This window comes from Pagrus major, chromosome 12 (genome assembly GCF_040436345.1).
Source record: "Pagrus major chromosome 12, Pma_NU_1.0".
Classification (NCBI taxonomy): domain Eukaryota; kingdom Metazoa; phylum Chordata; class Actinopteri; order Spariformes; family Sparidae; genus Pagrus; species Pagrus major.
This window is the reverse complement of record NC_133226.1, coordinates 14,544,863-14,565,914: the sequence shown is the minus strand read 5'-3', so window position 1 is coordinate 14,565,914 and position 21,052 is coordinate 14,544,863. Positions and strand designations below refer to the sequence as shown.

The 21,052-nt window shown below is 42.6% G+C and overlaps 4 protein-coding genes across 4 annotated transcripts in view; 2 read left to right on the top strand and 2 right to left on the bottom strand.

Moving 5' to 3' along the window:
* The first annotated feature begins 50 nt into the window (after positions 1-50).
* Positions 51-3,259, top strand: cimip2b (ciliary microtubule inner protein 2B). Its single transcript, XM_073478405.1, has 6 exons — positions 51-115; positions 912-1,057; positions 1,493-1,674; positions 1,988-2,114; positions 2,343-2,555; positions 3,177-3,259. Exons 1-6 carry the CDS (start codon positions 51-53, stop codon positions 3,257-3,259), a joined length of 816 nt encoding a protein of 271 aa, XP_073334506.1.
* Positions 3,260-3,525: 266 nt separating this feature from the next.
* On the bottom strand, positions 3,526-16,630 carry LOC141006343 (AP-4 complex accessory subunit RUSC2). The gene is made up of 11 exons (XM_073478520.1): positions 16,569-16,630; positions 16,394-16,471; positions 11,044-12,421; positions 10,549-10,840; positions 9,242-10,219; positions 7,729-7,805; positions 7,419-7,593; positions 7,230-7,335; positions 7,083-7,129; positions 5,445-6,096; positions 3,526-5,332 (listed from the first exon to the last, which is right to left on the bottom strand). Exons 3-11 carry the CDS (start codon positions 12,364-12,366, stop codon positions 5,221-5,223), a joined length of 3,762 nt encoding a protein of 1,253 aa, XP_073334621.1. The 5' UTR covers positions 12,367-12,421; positions 16,394-16,471; positions 16,569-16,630; the 3' UTR covers positions 3,526-5,220.
* The window catches only part of rai14 (retinoic acid induced 14), a 62,435-nt gene continuing 56,263 nt past the window's right edge, over positions 14,881-21,052 (top strand). Inside the window, exons 1-2 of the mRNA XM_073478522.1 lie at positions 14,881-14,948; positions 16,616-16,778. The gene's annotated coding sequence lies outside the window, so the exon portion shown is untranslated. The remainder of the gene's footprint in view (positions 14,949-16,615; positions 16,779-21,052) is intronic.
* On the bottom strand, positions 19,622-20,270 carry LOC141006250 (liver-expressed antimicrobial peptide 2). The gene is made up of 2 exons (XM_073478404.1): positions 20,230-20,270; positions 19,622-19,847 (listed from the first exon to the last, which is right to left on the bottom strand). Exons 1-2 carry the CDS (start codon positions 20,268-20,270, stop codon positions 19,622-19,624), a joined length of 267 nt encoding a protein of 88 aa, XP_073334505.1.

The window sequence follows — 21,052 nt, the reverse complement described above, 5'->3', positions numbered from 1 at the left end:
GCAACCAGTAAACAGCACCGACCCGCTGCCGCAGCTCCAGCAGCACCAACATGGACAAATACGCCCCCAAGTTTAGCAAAGTTCTGGTAACAGCTGATCCACATTACATCCCGGGGTGAGTACACGGCTCCTGAAGCCAGGGTCGGTCAGAAAATGAGCGAATAATGTTAATATTAGAGATGAAATCATTTATGTTGCATGACTGTACTTGGTGAAATGTCGTTTCCATATCATCGGAGGAGACATGGACACGTGAGATGAAACACAATATAATGAGATAAAATGCTGCGATGGAGTGAAAATATCATATGATACTTTATAAACACATTTCAAGTATGTACGTGTACTATGTACTCGAGTATTTCCGTTTGATGCAACTTGATACCTCGCCTCAACTACATATTTAAGTTTAATGTAGCTCCAAATGTGCTGATTTTAAATCTTTGTGACAAACTGAGAATTAAAATTAACTTATAATTAATTAAACTTTAGCTCATAGTTATTTCACTGTTAACAAACAATACAACTCTATTAACTCTATTAACTATTAATCAAGCAGTTGTAAAGGTTTATAAACGTCAGTTACAACCTTATAAAGTCCATCATAATAATGTTTATAGATGAACTACACAGTATTTACTAAAAATAAACATCAGGTATTAATTGCTTAATAAATGGTTTATGAAGCTTTTCATTGTTTGGTAACAGTAAAATAACTAACTCATTAACTAAAGTTTAATTATCCTTTTAAACAGTGTTCAGGGACCTTATTTTCCTCTGAGAACAGCTTGTTTCTCAGAGTTTGTATTATTACCTATTATTGTCAATATTTCTTCTCCAAACCTACACAGTGTCCCTTTAAAGTGTTACCTAAAGCTTCTACTGGGTTTGTGACTGCCTGTTGTTTTCAGTTACACAGGTTACTGTCCACAGCTCAAGTACACTATGGGGAAGTCTTACAGCCAGCTCACAGCTGAGCTGCTGACCAGCCCTGATGTGAACCACTCCAGTCATCTGGTCCTCCACTCAGGTCACGTCCCCTCCGCAGGGTCCAACAGTGCTCTCTCTGACATACACAGGCAGGTATCACACACTCACACAGCAGGGGTCAACACAGTAACTGAACACCTCATGGGAAATAATTTCATAGTGGGGGCAAAAATCTTTCGGTAAAGTTACAAGCTAATTACCGAGTTATGATGTGAAGTGTCACTCAGCTGCATGTGTCAGTTATAATCTGGCAATAATCATTTAAATATGTGAGTTTCTACGGCACAATAACATGAGACGACGAGAACATGAGAATAATCTGTGTCCACTTGCTAAATTATTAAGTATAAACGACCAGTTACGTAGATCAGTGTTGAAAATCACGATAACGTACACCAAGCAGCCATATTTGTAGTGTTCGCATTGGTGATTTCAAAGTAAAAGTCCTTGTTTTGGTTTTTGGCCTCATGGCTCGACGCCACTAGTAATTCAGGTGAACCAGCTCTGATGTCACCTGTCGGTGTTTCAGGCTTCATTCCAAGAAGTCAGAACTACTTCGCCTGCAGCTACTCTGAGGCACGTCGGAAAGCGCTGTCTGAGTTTTACCAGGAGCGCCGTTCGAGGATCCAACGGCAATCGTCAGACCCGCCAGCTGTTGCCAAAAACAGCAGCCAACAGTTTGAGGTAACCCAAACACACACGTTCTCGCTCTATTGCCCACACACACACACATATATGTTGACATGGCAGCTCTGAGTAGGTTCACACTTGTTCAATTATCCATGGTGGAACTCCAGTGTCACTGTAATGTTATCCACCCTTTAAAGAGAATGAGAACTGGTCAGCTTTCCAGAGGGACCGACGACAGATGCAGGCATTGTGTCTCTGAGATTTACATGAATTTTTTGTAGAATCTTAACAAACTTTCTGTTAAAGCGTAAACAGGTCTGGTACGTCATCATTTTGTATAATATCTGAGTCATGCATGTTTGTCCAGAGGCCGAAACCCCCTTTGATAGCAATGTCCAACCATGTGATCGACTACAAGCCCTTAAAGCCCTTCACCGCAGCTGGAAAACCATACTCCATGGATGATGATGACCCGCGCAAGTACTTCATCTCAGGTACCACAACAGGAACTTTAACAGTTGTTTCCATTTTTTTTCAACCAAGCAGAGAGCTTAAAGAGACTGAAAAGCTTTGTAGAAATGAACCAAATTCTTAATCATTAGTTATTTACATTTATATGAACAATATTTAAACTGGCTTTCACACTTTCTATCTCTTGCAAACCATGCCAAAGATCTTCCTAAAATTCACCATCATCTCACTGAAGTCATGTCTTTTTCCAGGTTTCACAGGACATGTGCCAAAATCTCGCTTCCTGATGGGCAAAAGTTACCCCATGATTACCAACGAGGCACTGATCCAGTTTGGGAAGCAGCAGCAAAGTGACCCCAACGCCCAAGACTTCGCAGAGAGGAGGAACAGCACAATAACTCCCTTGCCCACAATCAATCCAGCCAACAGGGGTGTGGTGCCATCATTCACAGGACACATCCCAGGTCAGTGTTTCACACGATAATGTCTTGTGATTTATTCATCAATTCCTCTGTCCGAATTTAAAGGGACCGTTCACCCCAAAATAAAAAAATACATATTTTTCCTCTTAGCTGTAGTGCTTTTTATCCATCTAGACCGTTTTGGTGTGAGCTGCCGAGTTTCAATACGTCTGCCTTCCCTTGAATATAATGAAACTAGATTGCAACCAACTTGTGGTGCTCAAAATGCCAAAAATTTGAAAAAAGAAGAAATCATGACCCCATTTATGTGTACATCACATGCGGTCACGAGCACAAGCCTCTCGCCCATGAGTAGATGCACGCTTCCTTCTCTGTAGTGATACGATTGGCAAGTGTAGTTTGGCAGAAAGACAAGGTCACAACAAGGTCTGTACATTATCTTGAGTAACCGTGTCATGATTCCTAGAAAGAGACATTGCTGTTGAGTTTTTCAAATGTATTTTTTTGGCACTTTGAGCTCCAGGAGCACAGTGCCGTCTAGTTTCATTATATTCAAGTGAATATAATGGAACTAGACAAACAAACTAGACAAATATGTATTTTTGATTTTGGGGTGAACTGCCATCTTAATATAAAGTTTAAGCATGTCTAACTATCCCACAGGATACAAGTTCATGTATGGACATACCTTTGGTCAGCTGTCCAAGATTGCACTGGAAAAGAGCGACATCGAGGGGCAGTCATAAAACCATCAATAAAATGACGATTACTGGCACGATGAAGTTGTGGCATGAGTCAAATGTACGAGGTTATCAGGAAGTCCTGACACAGTTTGTGTTGGATTTCAAACATATGTGGCACATGAATGAACATCTGTGCTGTTCGCTGTGACAAGAAGAAGACAGATGAAAATGTTTAAGTTTGAGTCTTTATTGACAGACTTTGATTGTCACTGGGCAATAGAGGAAGCATTCAGAGGACGAGAAAAATGATACTAGGTGGAGTAATTTCACAGACTTCACATTATTGCAGAACATTAAAAATTCTCTATTTCACAAATGGAGAACACACCTCTTTCTTATCTAACCACCACTCTATCAAAATATACCTGACACACATTTAAATACCTGAAACAGCCACAAGGTGGCTTAAATTTGTGCAACTGAACAAACTTCACTGGAAGACATACTACTGTATATACCAAGCAATTCTGCACACTGTCAATTTCAGTGGCAGCAAATGTCCAAAACTCCACAGCTATAAAAACACTAACAGGAAGAAAAGAGATCTAGTAAGTACTGAAGCACTGTACTGTATGGTTGTAACTCATGCACCTAGGGTAAATCCATGCTGGGAATTCGCTCAAGAAAAGCAAATAACTGGAAATAAAACATCACAGACAATCCACACGGCTGGTGTGTAACATATTTGGCACTAGTAAGAGTGTATTGCTCGCTTTTTCCACCTACAGATTAAAGGTACAGTTATGGAGAGAATGACAGTGACTTATGAGAAATGGATAGTTTTGCACCACGAGAAAGTCCAACAGTCTACAGCAGGTCAATATTCACATTGTGTGATTGATATTCGCCTAAAGGAACGAGGAGAGTAACATAACAGAGGCACCTACTTACAATTATCATTGTAAGTAGGGAATCGGCCCTCATTCATCAAGCTACGTCCTGGATAAGAGTTCAGGATCGACTGTGAAAATGATCCTGCCTCTTCTGACCACATTCATGAGGCTTTATCGCACAACTAATATAAGCACAAAACACAAAAGTACACCGGTAAAACAACAACCAAAGGAACTCGAATCAATCGCACCAGGAGATGTTTGCACCAGCTGTTCGAAAGTTTAAATTAAGCCCTAACTAGTGCAGATTTATAAGACTGGTTGCACCACACAAACGTTTCTTACATAGAGAGCAGTTGTTAGGACTGCTGTATATTTACACCCTATAACTTCCAGGTAGTCTTGTATAGCCAGACCTCCACAGCACTGTGACGGCACCGGAGAAAGGTCTGGCTGCAACGATTGCAAAAACACTCTAGCCTGTGTCTTTAAACCAACCAAATGATCTTGTTGTAGCGCCTTCAGGAGGACTTACTTTTAGACTTTGAAGATTTATTGTTTGCCGGTATCTAAAAAAATATTTTCAGTTTTCAGTCAGTTAAAATAATAAGTCAATGTTCACTTTTGATTTCACATGGGACACGAACAGACGATGATGATCGCAAAACTAAAAAACATCTCTGTTTGAAGTTACAAGTGAGAAGACACCCAATGAATGCTGACGCAGGACGAAAGGCACCGCCCCCAGGCACAAGATTTTTGGGAGTCCCTTGTGATGCTACAGCGACTTCCTGTTTCCTTCCTGACAGTGTTACAAATGTTTCCTTTATAATGTTCACAGGAACATTCCTTAAGTTGTAAATGGTGCAACCTGATCATTATATTTGGAAAATCGGTGATAAGAACATAAAGGACGCACAAACTCAGTGATGAGTTTACGAATAGTTGGTGCAACGCAGAGCTTGATGAATGTGGGCCGTTGCCGAAGCTGTTAATCCTGTATGTTGTGTGCTTTCTGTTCAGTTTGGCAGTGTGACCGAGCACTGTGTATGTATTATCATGCAGTTACGACTTTTTGTTATTACAGTAAATAGCCTCTGCTCTGTCCTCCACCCACAGAGGGTTTAGTTTTCAAGAATCCTTCCCAGTCTGAGCTCCTCCAAGCTTCATCGACCTGATGGATTGAGCCAACAGTCCAAGCTGCGATCTGTCCAAATGCAGCCACTGTGATGGTCGCTTGTACCTACGAAAGCAACAATAAAGAGTTACTTGTTATGAGTAGAGTGTTGCAGCGTCTGTCCTCCATTAATCTGGATCCAAGTCTCACAATGAAATAAAAAATCTCAGGTTCTTACCTCCTGGTTTGTGCTCCAGTCTGACTGTGAGAAAGGCTCTCTGTCCTGGTGGGAGTATCAGCTGCTCCAAACAGTTTGGCCCAGCGAGGCCAGCCCTGACACGGACTCTCATCCTGGACACAAGTTGATGAATTTGGTGTCTCATTGTCTTTCTCTCCCTTCCTCTCTTCTTGCCTGCTGTCCATACTTATTTGAGACCAAGCGTCTGCATTATTCTGGCTACAGTCCTCCGCTTCATCCACACCATCTATAAGGTCAGACTCTTTCGGCCACCACTCTGGAATAGGAGCTAATGATGGACTCCTGTTGGCTTGCATCCGTTCAGAACTGAGAGACTCTTGGTGATGCAGAACTGTCTGCTGTGACATCTCAGTTTGTTGACCACTGCCGGTACGGTCTAGCTTTTTGTCAGCTTGCAGTAATGGCCAGCTGGTCACTAGGAGGGCTGAGCATGGCGGAGGTGGAGAAACACCCTCCTCCTCCGAACACAGCTGTCTGTTGCGTAACAGTCGGGGCTCCAGGAGCAAGTTGAGGTCGAAGGGCATCACAGAGAGCGGCTGCAGCAGAAGTAGCAGCTCATGAAACAAGGGCTGACACTGACCCAGTGACGTGGACAGGAAGCCCCAAGAATGGTAGTATGTAGTCACCACATCTGTGGAGACAGTAGTGAGTGTGAACAAACATATGCAATAATTTGTTTGTAAAAGTTACAGACAAAATAAAAGATATAATCAAAAGGTATTCATGTTCAGGGGAAATTTGCTCTGGGGTCTGACTAATGACTGGAAAACAATCCATCACATCAGGAGACATAGTTTACTACTCCAGCAAATAGGCCGAACCTTAGTAACAACTTACTGTAGCAGCAGAGACGATTTCTAGTCCCTGGTAAGTCAGCCAACCAACTTCAGCTAACGTTAACACTTTCTAGCTATGTAGGATTTTCCAAACTGAATAAATACCCCACAAATAAACACAAAACCTTGCTAGCTCAATCTTTTTGTAACTAAGATATCTGCTGAAAAAATAAATAGACTAATATTTTCAGTGATGAGCTTGTAGTGCCGTCATGCTGCTTGTCATGTTTTGGGTTTTTGGTTAGTTGTTTCCTGTTTTTATTTTGCAGATTGGGTGTCATGTGATACTTTCCACTTCCTGTCTTTGTCTTTTTCCCACCCCTTTTTCTGGATAGTCCAGTGGTACATCAGTTGATTTTTTCAATCTTGTGTCTCTGTGTCTGCTCCCTGGTCCTCGTTGTTGATTTGTTCCCCATGGCTTTCTGGTTTGTCCTCCATTTTTGTTTGACTGTTTAGTTTTCTGGATTCTTCTTGTTGGGTCCTTTATGATGACCTGTGACACTTATTTGATCACGTTATAAGTGTCTAGTTGAGATTGCTGGGTCAGAACTACTTATTGATTAACAATTATAAAAAGAGTCAACATGCTGCTGTTTGAGGCTGCAATGGAGCTAACTGCTAACATCATCATGCTGACATGACATATTTGAGTGTGTGCCAAAGTGGTCGACCAAACGTCCAACCGATTGTCCAACTGACATTGCCATTTGACACTGTGCCTTGCTGATACAGTGCAGTGTGGCCAAAAATAAAAAGTACAGTAAATTGGCTGTGTGCTCACCTTTTTGACTCTGAAGGTGACTGAGCCAGAACTCCAAAGCTCTCAAGCTGGAAGAGAGAAAATGACCAACAAAAGTTAAATATGCGCAGTAATTTCATTAGCATTCTTCACATCATCAGTATGATCAAAGGTTTCTTCGGCACTTACTTAAGCAGGCCCATGAGGAAGGCTCTCAGTCTCATACAGTGGCTGGTGAGCTGAGGACATAGTCTGATTTTGGTGACCAGGCTGTGAAGGACCCTGGTGGATGGACCTGTAGCAGAGTTTGACAGAAGAGTTCATCAAAGAGACAACTAGTACACTCATGACTACATTTGAATCATGATCACTAGTTACCAATCCTAGTAGAGATTTCTACCACACTCCAGGAGTGGTTGCGCCGCTGCCCGATGATTATATCCAGTTTGTGATCCCTTAGACCGTCCTCTAGAATATTCTGGATCGCTGGACACAAATGTTCCAGGACCAGACCGGCGATTGTGGGACTGCGAGAGCTGTTACCCAGACGCATCTGTGGCAAGAGGAGAGAAATATGATCCAGTATATTTCCTGCTGACACAAGTTATTTGACTCCAGTCCATGAATGTAAGTAATATCACTTTGGCACTTTTCCATTGTGATGCTGCTTAGCTCTGCCAATTTATACCTTTTCTTCAGGGTCTCTGCTGCTGCCAAAATGAGCCATGATTAAATCCACCGCCCGGCTCACAGACCTCAGTAAACCTAAAGACAGTGGACAAGGAAAGTGGTTGGATGAGCTGATGCTTCATTGTTTGGGCAAAAGCTTCCCATTTTTTTTGGAATCGTGGTTGTACATTGCAAATCTCCATCTTTTGTCATTTCTGTGTATTGTTGACTGTTGAAGGCCTTATTTTCATCAAATAAGCTGTTTCTTTGGGCAGGGTGGGATGATTTAAAGGTGCAATATGTAAGAATCTTAGTTGAAAACATTAAAAAATTAAATTAAATTAGATATCTACTTAAGTTAGCATGCTAACCAGCTAGCCACGGCCCATCCCGGTCCAAAGCTCGTGTGCTAGCGGTGTAAACAACAACACTTCCCCAGTGCTCCTGGCTCCCAGTTAGGGCTGCACGGCTCATTGAGCTAACCCGCTAATGGCACAACAGTTAGCAGTGGCTAGCGGTAACTCTGGTGATGTGCTGCCCTCCACCTGTTTTTTTGAGAATGAATTCTTACATATTGCACCTTTAACCTGTTGTAAAAATCAACTCCTGTCTTGAAGCGATTTCCCTTGTTCTGTCTGTCCTCTTCGCAGACTAATTTCAAGAAAATTCTTGATTTATATTAAAAGCAGGCTGCAGTGATGTTACTGCTGGTACTGCTGATGTACTTGTTTCAGGAAAAAAATGACTCAATAAAGAAAACTCCCTAGATTTAGATTTTCACCTCACTAACTAGGTCAATGCATACAACATATGAGAGAGAGAGAGAGATGGCATCTGGGTTCATTATCATATCGCAGGAATGCAAATGTGCTCAAGAACTCAAGATGAAAGGGTGAGTTTTCCATTTTAGCAGCGATCCTCCTTGACTCGCTTCTCCCTTGGCTTTCTTTCTTCATCTCTAGCCTCTGCAAATGTCACGGTGAATTCTTTATGCATGTTGATGGCGCCTGCAGTGCTGCACCACGCTGACTGACTGTTAACCACTGCTGCTAATGTCTCCATTGCTGATTATCCATTGCAGAAGGCTCACATTTATGTAATCAAATTTGCACCGAGTGGACCATATGGTAGCAGCGCTGAAACAAAATGATTAGGTGTGTTATAAATCATTAACACTGTTTCTACTGCATCACTCTGCCTCTCATCCTCTCTTGGAGCTCGCAGTCGCGCGCACACACATAGGCTACAGAGCAGAAGGCTCGGCCAATCCTGTGCAGGGAGAGTTAAAAATAGGTCATGTTTGAGAGGAAGCCCCTTCAGGGTATTGAAGGCACTGCTGCAGCACAGTGAGTTTTTATTGCTGCTCTCAAAAGCTTATCACTGGATAGACAATCCAATCAAGGAGGAATACAGTCGTTACTGTTACTGGGTCACTTTTAACTCCATTCAGAATTCAGTGTATGGCATATACTCCATTTAACATCATGTTTTATACAAACTGATATAGTGTATCAGTCATTCATCGACCTCACCTCTCCTCTGAAGATGGCTGATAGACATAGACTCATAAGATGTTTCGGGTGACAGGCAGAACTCCGTGGGCGGCTTGTCGCTCAGGATCAGAGATTCACTGTGTTGACTCTGACTCTTCCCAGCAGACTCCGGGATTTGCTGTGTGTGCAGCCCAGAAGCAGCAAACGACAGCAGAGAACTTATAGAGGAGAGAGGAGCTACTGAGGAGAGGGCAGCTGTAAAGCCACTGTGAAAAAAGCCAGAGTCAGCTGCAGGTGCTGCCTGGCACTGAGGGAGCTTCTTCTCTGGGGGAGAGAGGGACGCCTGCAGGTTTGGGTGATGGGTGTCAGTGGTTAGGGTTAAAGTGGGTGGTGTATGAGAGAATATCGAATGGTAGGACGTGTGTGTCTGGGGCTGATTGATGGCACGGCTCTGCTCAGGTGTGAGGTTAATAAGGTCCTGGTAGGTGGGGATTTTAACAAGAGTGGACTGATTTGGGGCTGGGGTCAGATTTATAAAAGTCTTAGTCTGAGTTTTGCCTGAGTACGGGCTCGTTCTATCCTGCACCTGAACCTGTGGTGGCTTTGGGCTGGTGTGACTTGGATCGAGGCTGCTTTTTGATGTACAGGGACTTGGGTGTCCTTGGCCTCTGCTGGACTGGCTCCACGTGTGTCTGCGGCTGAAGCACTCTGGACTCGGCGTGCAGGTGGAGCAGGTGTCAGAGCTCGAGGGAGCCTCCAGGAAGACGGGGTAGTGGCCGCCCATTGGTGACAGCTGGAGATTAGAGAAGCATTGACTCCTTTTGCCCTTGAACTTGAAGCCTGACTGGGTGCTTCCAGACTTGCTGCTCTTCTGATTCATGTACTGCTCCAGAAGGCAGCCCAAGTGTTGGGTCTGGGGTTTGTCTGCAGGGACCAGGACAAACGGCTGGATGGGCAGCGAGGTTGGTCTCTGGGCCTTACTGAAGCGCACCACTTCATTTTCCAAAGAACATGCTCCTGAAATGGAGGGAGAGGATACAAAAAATAGCGTGAACAGCAGTTTCTGTTGTCTGATAATCACTGTCGGACACACACAGTTCTCCACCAAACATGAAGATAGTTTTTCGCCTGGTGTGATTACATGCAAAGTCAATGGTGATGCACGGCGTCAGCTGTCTCCATGCTTTGGTTTTAAGCTCAATAAACACAGAAAATATTTGACTGAAATGTTTCCCATTTGTCTGATGTATTGAAACAGAAACTCTATTTGGAACAGATGTTAGATTTTTCTTTCTTATTTATAAAACAAAGCAACAAATACAAAAATCTCTTATTGATTGCCTTACCCTTCGCAGCATCAGTATCACAGTGCTCCCGGTCCAGGATCACAGATGGCTGTGTGGATGCCATGCTTGTGCCTTGGCGCTTACTGCTATGTGGGCTACACTGGCTGGGGCACAGCGAACAGGGCGAGTGGGAGAAGCTTTGGATGCTGTCTGTATGTTTCTTCCTGCAGAGGGCTTTGTCAGTGGAGGTGGTGGCAACTTGGTAATCATAGGTCTGCAGCTGAGAGCAGTCAAACCCGGCGCTGCACTGTGCGGAGGAGAACCTCTTCTCCTTTTGCTGATCTTCTTTCTCCTGATGGTGATTCAGAAAAGATAGAAGATGTTGGTACGATGTTGGAAAACTTTTGTACGGGGTTTAGACTAGACAGCAACAATCTTATTTTTTAAATACCTGTGCATTTTTTGTTTGACATTTTCCTTGTAAAAATCAATGCTGAGCATACCTATACCATCTAATTCAGTTATAAGAAAGGAGGTGTCTCATTCCAACATTACCTTCTTGACTTCTTTATGTTGTCCCTCCTTCTTATGGTCAACAAAGAGGTGCTCAGAGGGAGGGAAGGGGCTGCTTCTGCTCTGACCCTCGGGGCAGCTGGTGTGGCTGGACCAGGCCGGGCTGGGCGACTGGGAGGAGAGGTCACAGGTCACGAGCTTGTAGTACTTCTGGTTGGTCCCTATGGCCAGTGTGGCCTGGCTCTGGAGACAAGCAGTCAGGTCTGATACCTCCAGAGAGGAGAGACCTGGGGGTAGCGGCTCCAGGGAATAAAGGTTGCAGTTCGAGTCGAGGCCCTGAGGAGACCAGCAGGAAGCAGAGGGCGTCGTATCAACCTCCTCTTTTGCGGGAGAGTGTTGGAGGTCCTCGGCTGGAGTTTTGGGAACAGGTTGGAGGTTGAGGAACACGGATCCCTCAGATGACTGAGAAGGGTGAACTGCAGGACTGCTGAGGTCCTGAGGCGTGGCGGGGTTGTTGCTCCTGTTGTAGATAGTGCAGAAGTTAACCAAGATACCATCAGAACTGTTGCAGGAGGAGTCGCTGACATACTCTGTGTGGCCGTTGGAGAACAGCACTGGGGAACATTTGTGTTGGCTGTGGATGCAGCAGGACATGTTATCCTTCAGTCTGTCTGAGTCATGCTCTCCATAAGCTACGATGCCAGATCTGCTGCCGTGAAAGCACTGGCATTCAGCCTGCAGTGAGTCCAGCTGGTTGGGCTGGTTAGAGAGCCACTCTCTGTCGCTCTGAGTACCCAACATGGTCCCTTCATTGCTCCATTCACTGTCCACATCCCTGTGGGACATCGTATAGTTCCTGGCACCATTGCTCACAGGCCAGTTGGAATTTCCATGCAACACAAAAGATGAGTCCTCGTGATATTTGTGTAGATTACCTCCATCACTATCTTCATCTTCTTCATCCTCGTCGAGGTCTGCGTTGGGAAGAAATGAGTTGTGTGACCGCAGGCTGCCTCGGGCTCCAGAGCTTTCCTTCTTCAGATGGGAACTCGTCTCCTCAGGTGACGAGGTGGAGTCGTACCTCCCGCTGCTGTCGCTGCCCCCTTCCTCCTCCGCCCGGTCCTCGTTGAGAATACTGTAGCTGCTGGAGAAATGTTTTCTGCCACCGGTGAAGGCATGCTCTCGGTTCAGCGAGTCTTGCTCTGGGAGGGACACGGCTCGGGTCAGGCCCACTGAGCACAACCGGCCGGGCCTCTTGGCCGTGCTGCACAGGGCCTGGACAGGAAGTTGCCAAGTGGGAAGCTGAACCACGGGGAAGTGGCATGCTATCAGGGTGTCCCCTGAGAGACTGGACGTCCCAATCATGATGCTGGATGAGGCTGGGCCATGGAAAGTGTCTCCATGCTCCTAAAATTAAATCCTGAAAGAAAAGAACAGAATCGCTTCTGAGTGTGATGGATCTGCTTTAAATGTGACATCAGAGGGGGGTTTCACAAAGGTGGGTATATGTAGATTGTATGTGTGGATATATAACATACATGAAACAATCAGTTTCTGCTACTGCTCCTGTGTATTCAGTCTGAACTCAGATTGGTTGTCATGGTGATGGAAATGCATTAAACCTACTCCTTGAGAATTTAAGATGCAATATGTAAGAATTGGCCTCCTGTCAAATTCATACTAAAAGCAAACAGGGAGCAGCACACTACGAGAGTAACCGCTCTCTGCTGCTAATTGTAGCTGCCCTTAGCTAGTTTGGTCAATTAGCCGTGCAGCTAGCAGTCTAGACCTGGAGCTTGGGAAGTGTTGGTGTTTACAACCCTCACAAAGGAGCTTTGGGCCAGAGTAGGCCGGGGCTAGCTGGTTAGCATGCTAATTTTAGTAGTAGTGTATCTCTGCAACACAATACACGGACGTCATTACATCATGACTGTTAATTCTTCACATTCTGTGATTTTAGACCTGGCCCTATGAGCAGAGTCACGTTGTGGACCTTCTGTATTTGTGTGAAAGTGTTTTCAATTTTGCACAGTCGGACCCTGGAGACATGTTTTAATGCTGCATGTGAATGTAATCTGGATAAATAATGTCTTTGTTGTGTGAAGTGTTCATGTTGATCTCTCTGAGGATGTGCTTCTTGATTTTTTCTGTTTTCTGCCCTCAGTGGCCCCTCTTAGCTGTAACGCTGTGACAAGCTTAAAGCCTCAGAGACCTCATTACTGATTGTAGTTTTAAAAAAATGCATCTCATGTTTGGGTGTAAAAGCATCCCGACAGAATAGAAAAAGTTACAAACATAAAGCACAACTTCAGGCGACCGCTCCCTCACATCGCACCGCTGGGCCTCCAGTCACAGTCCTACTCTGCTGTCTGCTTGTGGCCCTCAGCACAGCCTAGCCTCCATAATTCAGTCAACCATTAACAAACTCCTCCTCTCTCCGCCTGGGCCAACCACCGTCTCTCACAGTTACTCAGCGGCTCTGTAACTAGGGCAGCTGCACTGCAGAGACGCTCCACTGGCACCGCTAAGAGTAAATACATTTTCACATCAGTTTAGTTAATTCAATTCCACCATATTCGTCTGCATTACTCCTGAAATGTACAGACATCAAGCCTGAAACAAAATAAAATGAATAATGATCATCATCCCGTCATGAAATACAACTATGAGGACTGGTGATAAGTAAAACAACTATAAACTATAAAGCGTCTGTAAACTAAACACGTAAAATAAAAACCATGCAGATGAAGAATAGAGTTTAAGTTATCGGTGTCCATTAATGTTGCTAGGATACAGTCCCACACCATTCACTGATATCTGCCCTCAGTCTGGTGCTGTGTTGTGAATATAAACTAGACTGAAAATCATGAGCAGAAAATCCAATATCACAGAAGTAACATCCTGTTTTTGGCCTTTACATCGTACGTCAAGCTGCAGTCGTCACACTGCTGTGTTATTGTCCGGTTTTAATGTGTAAACAATCTGAACAACATCTGCTGCAGACGACCATGAGGGGGTAATCCTCTTTATCATCACGTCGCTGGGATAAACAACAGCTTTACCATGGCGACAGATAGTAAACACATCAAATTACTGATGGAAAACAACCTTTGCAATACTCTTTTAATCAGAAATAGCATCTGTGACAAACATGTTTATGGTGCGATGTACGACAAAAGCACCTAGAGGTAAAACAGAATTTCATACTGTAGCCACATTACAGTGCACTTTCTTTTGGGGTTGTATGTATATTATGCAGTTTCTCGGCAGCTTAATGTGCATTTATAGGCTGACAGAGTGCTCTCTTCTTCTTGCCTGTTAAAGCAAGTGCAATAAAGATTTCTAAAGTATTGAGCGAGCTGCTTACAGACAGAACAACATCAGCCTCTCTTCATCTCCATTTACCCAGTGATGGTGATTTCTGGTTTGAAAGCTATAGGTCAAGAATCAGTGCAGTGTCTCGTGACTGGCTGATTAGTAGACGGCCCTGCCCATTTTTAAGACGGGCTGGTGGAGGAGCAACTCTCTCCTCCAGACAAAGCAGCAGTTTCTGACCGTCTTAGAGTTTTTGGTTTTTTTGCTCCTTGTTTTGTTTTTTTCACTGTTTTGTTTGTTAGTGTAGTTGAGTGTTTTTCAGTCCTGTTCCTGGGTCCCCCTGTCCTGCATGTTTCAGATGTTTCCCTGCTCCAACACACCTGATTCAAATGAACGGCTTGTTATCAGGCTTCAGCAGAGCTTGATGACGAGCTGATCATCTGAATCAGGTGTGTTGGAGGAACAGGGACACATCTAAAGCATGCAGGGCAGGGAGACCCAGGAACAGGACTGAAAACACTGGTTTAGTTGCTTTAGACTCCCTCCCTCCTTTAGTTAATTTCCTTTAGTTTTGGTTATGTTATGGCATTATTTTTAAATAAAATCATTTTGCCTGACAAACTAATCCTCAGGTATGATGCCCTTCTTGTATATTGCTGGTCATGGGGTTGAGCCCATTGTTTGTGTTGTGTTGTGTTGTTGGGGCTGTAACATTCAGCCATGTCGGTCAGTCGTTGCTTCATCTGATCAATATAAAAAGTGGATGCACGTGGCTTCGCTGCAGCAGGGCTTGGTGAGCCTTCCTCAGAGCATTGATTCAAACAACAAAATGTTAAGAATCAAGCATTTTAGAAGAAAATCTGTTCTACAACAGAAGAGCCAAGTTTTATATAAGTGCAATGTCCAGTGACTTATATCGCAACCACATATTCAGATGTGATTAGCCATCAAGCTGGTTTTTAAAAAATCAGGCTATTGTTTGCTTATTGCTCAACTCCACAGCATAGCATCCTATTTATGGCTGCAGCTCAGGAGGTAGATCAGGTAGGACCTTAATCATAGAGCTGGTGTTTTGTCCTTGAGCAAGACACTGAATCCCCCACAGTTTTAAGTGTAGGTGAGGGGAAAAAAAGGAAGAGAATGCTTTTGGACGTCTGATTTTTTTTTTACCTTTAGCCAAACAGACATGATCTCTTTGTAAGTTAATCTGTAAAAAGCAGTCACACATTATTTTAAATCGATTGGCTGGATTAAAAATCTCTGGTGATGAAATATGAAAGATAATGGAATAAGTCTCGATCCTGTCGCGCCTGGTTCATCTTATTTTCAACAGTTCAATAGTTCAATACCACAGGAGAAAGTAGGCCAGCGTGACTGACTAGCTGTCTGCAGAGGACTAACAACTCCACCGCACAGACTCGACTGTTGTCTCTGAAATTGCGGCACAATCGTCGTCTGGGCACTGGAGCACACTGGGATGGAGACGGTCGTGATTAACTGGAAGTATTTCACTGGATATTCGTCTGTCAGGTCGAGTCAGCCATCTCACATGAGGGATGGGACCGTGGAGGCAAAGAGCGCCCCATTTTTTTGTTGCTCTTGTGCTTGGAGACAGAAGATGTTGAGGCTTGTCAGCTGGGACGCTGCTCTCTACAATGAGACATCACAGCTCATTTTGGTCCATAATCATGTGAGGAAAAGTTTCAGTAAGATGCTAATTAACAGTAAACATGACCAGATGATGTTGGATCAGAAAAGTGACATACATTTATATGGATGAAGAGAGGGGGGGAGGTTTTATGGGAAGTGTATTGTATGAAGGTATCTGTAATGGTGAAATATTCAAGTAGGACAACATGTTAGACATCAAGAGACAGTGAACACACCATGACAGAAGTAGCACACACACACACACGCACGCACAAACACACTTAAACCTCACATAAAGTAAAACAAATTAGCATCAAAACACAGCTGAATAATTGACTTCAAGGCAAAGTAGCTAAAGCTCATAAAAAGACAAGCGCATCCATTATATGAGCAGCGTCTCTGCTGGATTTATTACACTAACACCTACCTGGACTCGGTCGTCAGCCGGAGGTGATGTCCATCCTCTTCTTCCAAATAGCCTGATTTGGACCAAAAACCCTGCAACCTAACAATATTAAAAAAAAAAAAAATAAATCATCTCATCTCGACGCACCTTTGACGTCAAAGCTGCATCAGGAAGCTCATATTTCCCGCGCTGTTACCTGACATCTGCGACTCGGATCAATAAGCTTCATAACTCTGTTATCAGGTCAGATGAAGCCGGTCCAGCTCTGACGGTCCGGACAGACTCAGCGGGACCACACGCCGCCGCTTCGGCACCGCTCAGCACCCTGGCGGAGATCTGACGTCACGCCGGCTTTAGCCAATGAGGAGGGAGAAGCGACTGCCACTCAGCGCATCCGAGACACCTGGTAGGAAATGGTTTATTTATAAAATCTGTAAAATGATAAAAATAAACATCATGAGTAGGCTTGTAACTTATGTCCCAGTTACACAGTGCGAGGACTGGAACCATGACTGGGCATTTTATTATGATGAGTCACACATATGAGGCGCTTAATCACATATTTTGACATTCAGCCTACTGAAGAAAAAACATATTTAGTTATAATTAATTATGCCGAATTAACATCATGGCCATTTTATTACTAATCAGAGATTTTCCTCCTTCCTAACTTAAATCCTTGTATGATATAAAATGAATGTTATTTTAATTTTCACCTTTCAAATGGACATTCAATTAAAAGAAAATCAGCTGCCAGCTATTGTCATATTTTTTTAGGCAAAATTGTGAAACATTTTCTGCTCCCAGCTTCTTAAATGTAAGGATTAGCTGCTTGTCTTTGCCATTTAGGACAGTAAATGAAGAGTCTTTGGGTGTGGGACTGTTGGTTGGACAAGAGAAGCCATTTGAAGATGTCACTCTGGGCTCTGGGATACTGTGATGAGCACTTTACACATTTCTTTTTGGCATTTTATAGACTTAATGATTAATCATTATATGTAAATGCAGATGAATCGACAGTAAAAATGAAAATAGGCAAATAATAATAGTAATAAATCTACATATCAGTAACAAATGATGTTCACATGCTTGTAGAACTCATCAGTGACTGTTTTAGTGCCTAAATAGAGACATGATGCATAAAAAGTCCAAATTGTGAAACCATAAACTGATCAGTTATAGACTTTTAAACTGTTGCTATAGTAATTTTAGCATTTTTGTACCATTTTAGTATGCATACATGACTGCAGTTTGTTGGTCAAATCACAGACGCTTGCACAGGTCTGCTCACTAAACCTGTCTCAGCTCGCCCTCCAGTGGTGAAAAACGAGCAGTCAGTGTTCAGCTACTGATGCATCCATTTTCAAGGGTGGTTGTACAATATGTATCACTTGGCTGCCCCTGTCATATTCTGTGGGTAAACTTTATGTCTAAAGTCAAAGCACACATGGTGGTAACACCGCTCTGTAGGTATCAAAGACATCCTCAGTAACCAAGAGACAGTTTGTCTCCTTCTGGGAGCTCATTGAGGTTTTCTGCAGATGTTTTTCAGCTGGATGCTTTTTGTAAATATTAACCTTTAAAAATACATGTTGCTGCACTGAGCCACAAACATTAGTACTGCAGTGGACAGATATCAGAGGTCAGACATCTTTTTTACCACGCAGTTTTTACTGTAAATTATTGCCTATTTCAATTTTACTCATTACAATCTACACTATATTTGCACTGTAGATTATCTTTACATATTTCTATTTCTATATATCAGGGTCATATACCATAGTTTAATGCACATGTTAATCTTTCCACCTATTTGTTTTCTTTTCTATTTTTTCTTATCTTTTTTCTTATTATCTCTCAATGCCATGACATTTCTAATCATGAAGGAGCACTGTGTTGTAACCCAGTTTCGATTTCGGTGATTAATGAAGTATTTGTGATTCTGATTTTTACTTTGATCAGCTCTCATCATCAACACAAGACAAAAGTTGAGAGCAGCTTTAATATTTGGTTTCTCCACACTACCAAGAATTTGACATACTTACATGGCAAAATCAAAATCCTCACATTCCCAAACCTCCTGTGCATTTCAGGACTTTTAACACAGTAGCTATGGAGGTTTTCCTGTCATTTTTTACAAAGACGAGAAATATTTATGTGTATTTATTTGAATTTTGATCATCTCTGGTACTTTGTCGCAGCAATAAAGAATAAGTAATAGTTCAAAACATGTAAAAACAGTGAGACAAAGCCTGTCCCTTGGTCGGTGAAGAGTTAGGATTTATAGTATCACATGGCTTATGATGAAAAAGTACAGAAATAAATTCAATAAAAAAAAATCCCAGTCATTTTTTTTTAACAAACAGCATCAAAGTTTTTATAATCTTTTCCCATTGCACTGAAAGAGTAAAAGGAAAGTTGCTTCTCTGGGCGATTTGAATTGGTTCTGAACTTGCCGACAAACAAAATTTGGTCAATACAACCTCTTTTTATAAAAGTATGAATATTTACATAGTTTACAATATGTACAAATAAATATGAAATAATAACATCCAATCCAACCAATAAACTCAGAGCACCTCACAAACTTTGCATGAGTATTTATATTTTCTTATCAAAGACAGATTTATACAGCCCGGTGTATGTGTGTTCTGCTGTCCTGCGAGTGTTTTAGACAAATTAAATCCTTAAAATCAATTCTGCTGTAGATGGAGCCACTTGACCACTCATATGGTTTATGGCTTTGTTTTTGCTGCAGTGCAGTGCCAGATCAGATTACATTAACACGAATACTGATAAAGAGCCAGACGGTCTTCAGTTCGAGCCAGCAGCATATCAGAGCAGTGATTTATTACAGGGTTGATTTTGAGAAGCTTTGATCCATAAAGTTGTTTGTCACCCTGATGGAGTTATTTTGTGTGTCCTTATCAGGTGCTCCAGAAGGAACAGATATTTTTCCTGTGAAGATAAGGAGAAACTTTATTGTAGGGTCATTTGTTTATGACTGAAAATGCCATGCACAATACACGTGGACAAAACATGACACATTACACTCACAGAGTACAAAGATATTATGGCATGCAGTCTTTGAAAACTACGAAATGGAACATTACATCTATTTAATATCATATGGAGGAATGTATGTGATTTCACATTAATGATAAAATATTTAATAGATACAGATATTAATGAGTTAAAATTAAAAAAAAAGTTCAAATTAAAATTTACAAATTAAGCGCATTCATTTATTCATAAATGTCTTCTGACTGTGAGTGCCAGCTGGAAATGTTTGAGTTTCCTAAAGGTGCCGTACCTGCAGTATTTTGTGCCGCACTCCATGTGATCCCTGCAGCTGGCGCCCACAGGCTTCATGCTGTTCCATCGCCACAGAAGTGACCGTTTGGTCCGCTGCAGCAAGCCATTCCAGTCGTCAGGTAAAGGCAGTGAATTGACCTGTAAAGGCAAATATAAGATGCTTTAATAACTCATGAAGGGCAAATTCCAAAAATCAAAAGCAATGAGACTAAGCAAACTCTCAGGCCATAAACAGCAAATGCAGAGCTATTGACTCACCTGAACGGCACAGATCAGAGACAATAAAACAGAGGCGACGATGATTCTCTCCTGGAGAGTCCTCATGATGTTTGCACTTCAGGCACAAGAAAGAGGCTGTTCTGTGTCAGGGCTGATATGGTCTCCCATGCCGCTTGTATTAAAGGCTTAAACTGGGTTGGGGAGGAGTTACACTCTGACAGATTTGAGAGATTTATCCTCCTATTTGCTCTGTTAATGACTGAGGTTGAGGTTTGGCAGGGAAGCTGATCTCAAGTCACAGCCAATGAGGCAAACTTCTCTACAGAGTGGTACTTATCAGTTTTATAATGACAACTGAGGTCATAGTTTATCTGCAGGGAGCCAAAGTACACTTTAACCCGGTAATTAAGGACAATTCCACGTTGGCGGGATCTAAATGAAACCGCAAAAGAAATGTATCCATCCATCCATTTACCTCCCCCTTGGAGTCACTGATTCAGATCTGAGATGCTGCTGACCATTAAGCCGCCCATATGAATAGTCTTACCCTTAATAGCTGAAGGTCCTCAGCTAGACTGGATGCCAGGAATGGCTGAGAATTTCTGGCAAATGAAAGTGAACAAAGTTTGGCAAAATTAGAAACAATTAGGGTTGCAAAAATTGCTGCTGATTTCCTCTTGAGTCATCCATTAAATGTTCAACTGGAGCTTCTCACTGTCCAACAAAACAAAAGTCCACAGCTGTGGACATCAGTTTGAATGTACTGCTGAAGAAAAGCATCCATTCTCAAAGGAATAGTTAGACATGATGAGAAATAAACTTACTGGCTTTCTAACAGAGTTAGATGAGAAGATAGATACTTCTCTCATATCCCAACTTTAAATAGGTAGCAAGTTAATTGTCCAACACACATATTTAATAGGGTTTGATGTTTTTACGTTATTTATGGATTCATAATGTAAAATTATTGTATCATGGAAATTATAAGGTATAGTAAAAAATACACTGAACAGTGTAAATGATAAATGTGCAAACATACCAATCACAGGTCGAAGCATTGCTAAATGTGGCTGAAATATAAAAGCCAGAATTGGTACTAAACAAAGAGCTGTTCTGGAGCCAAGAGGTGGCTTTCATTGTTGAGCT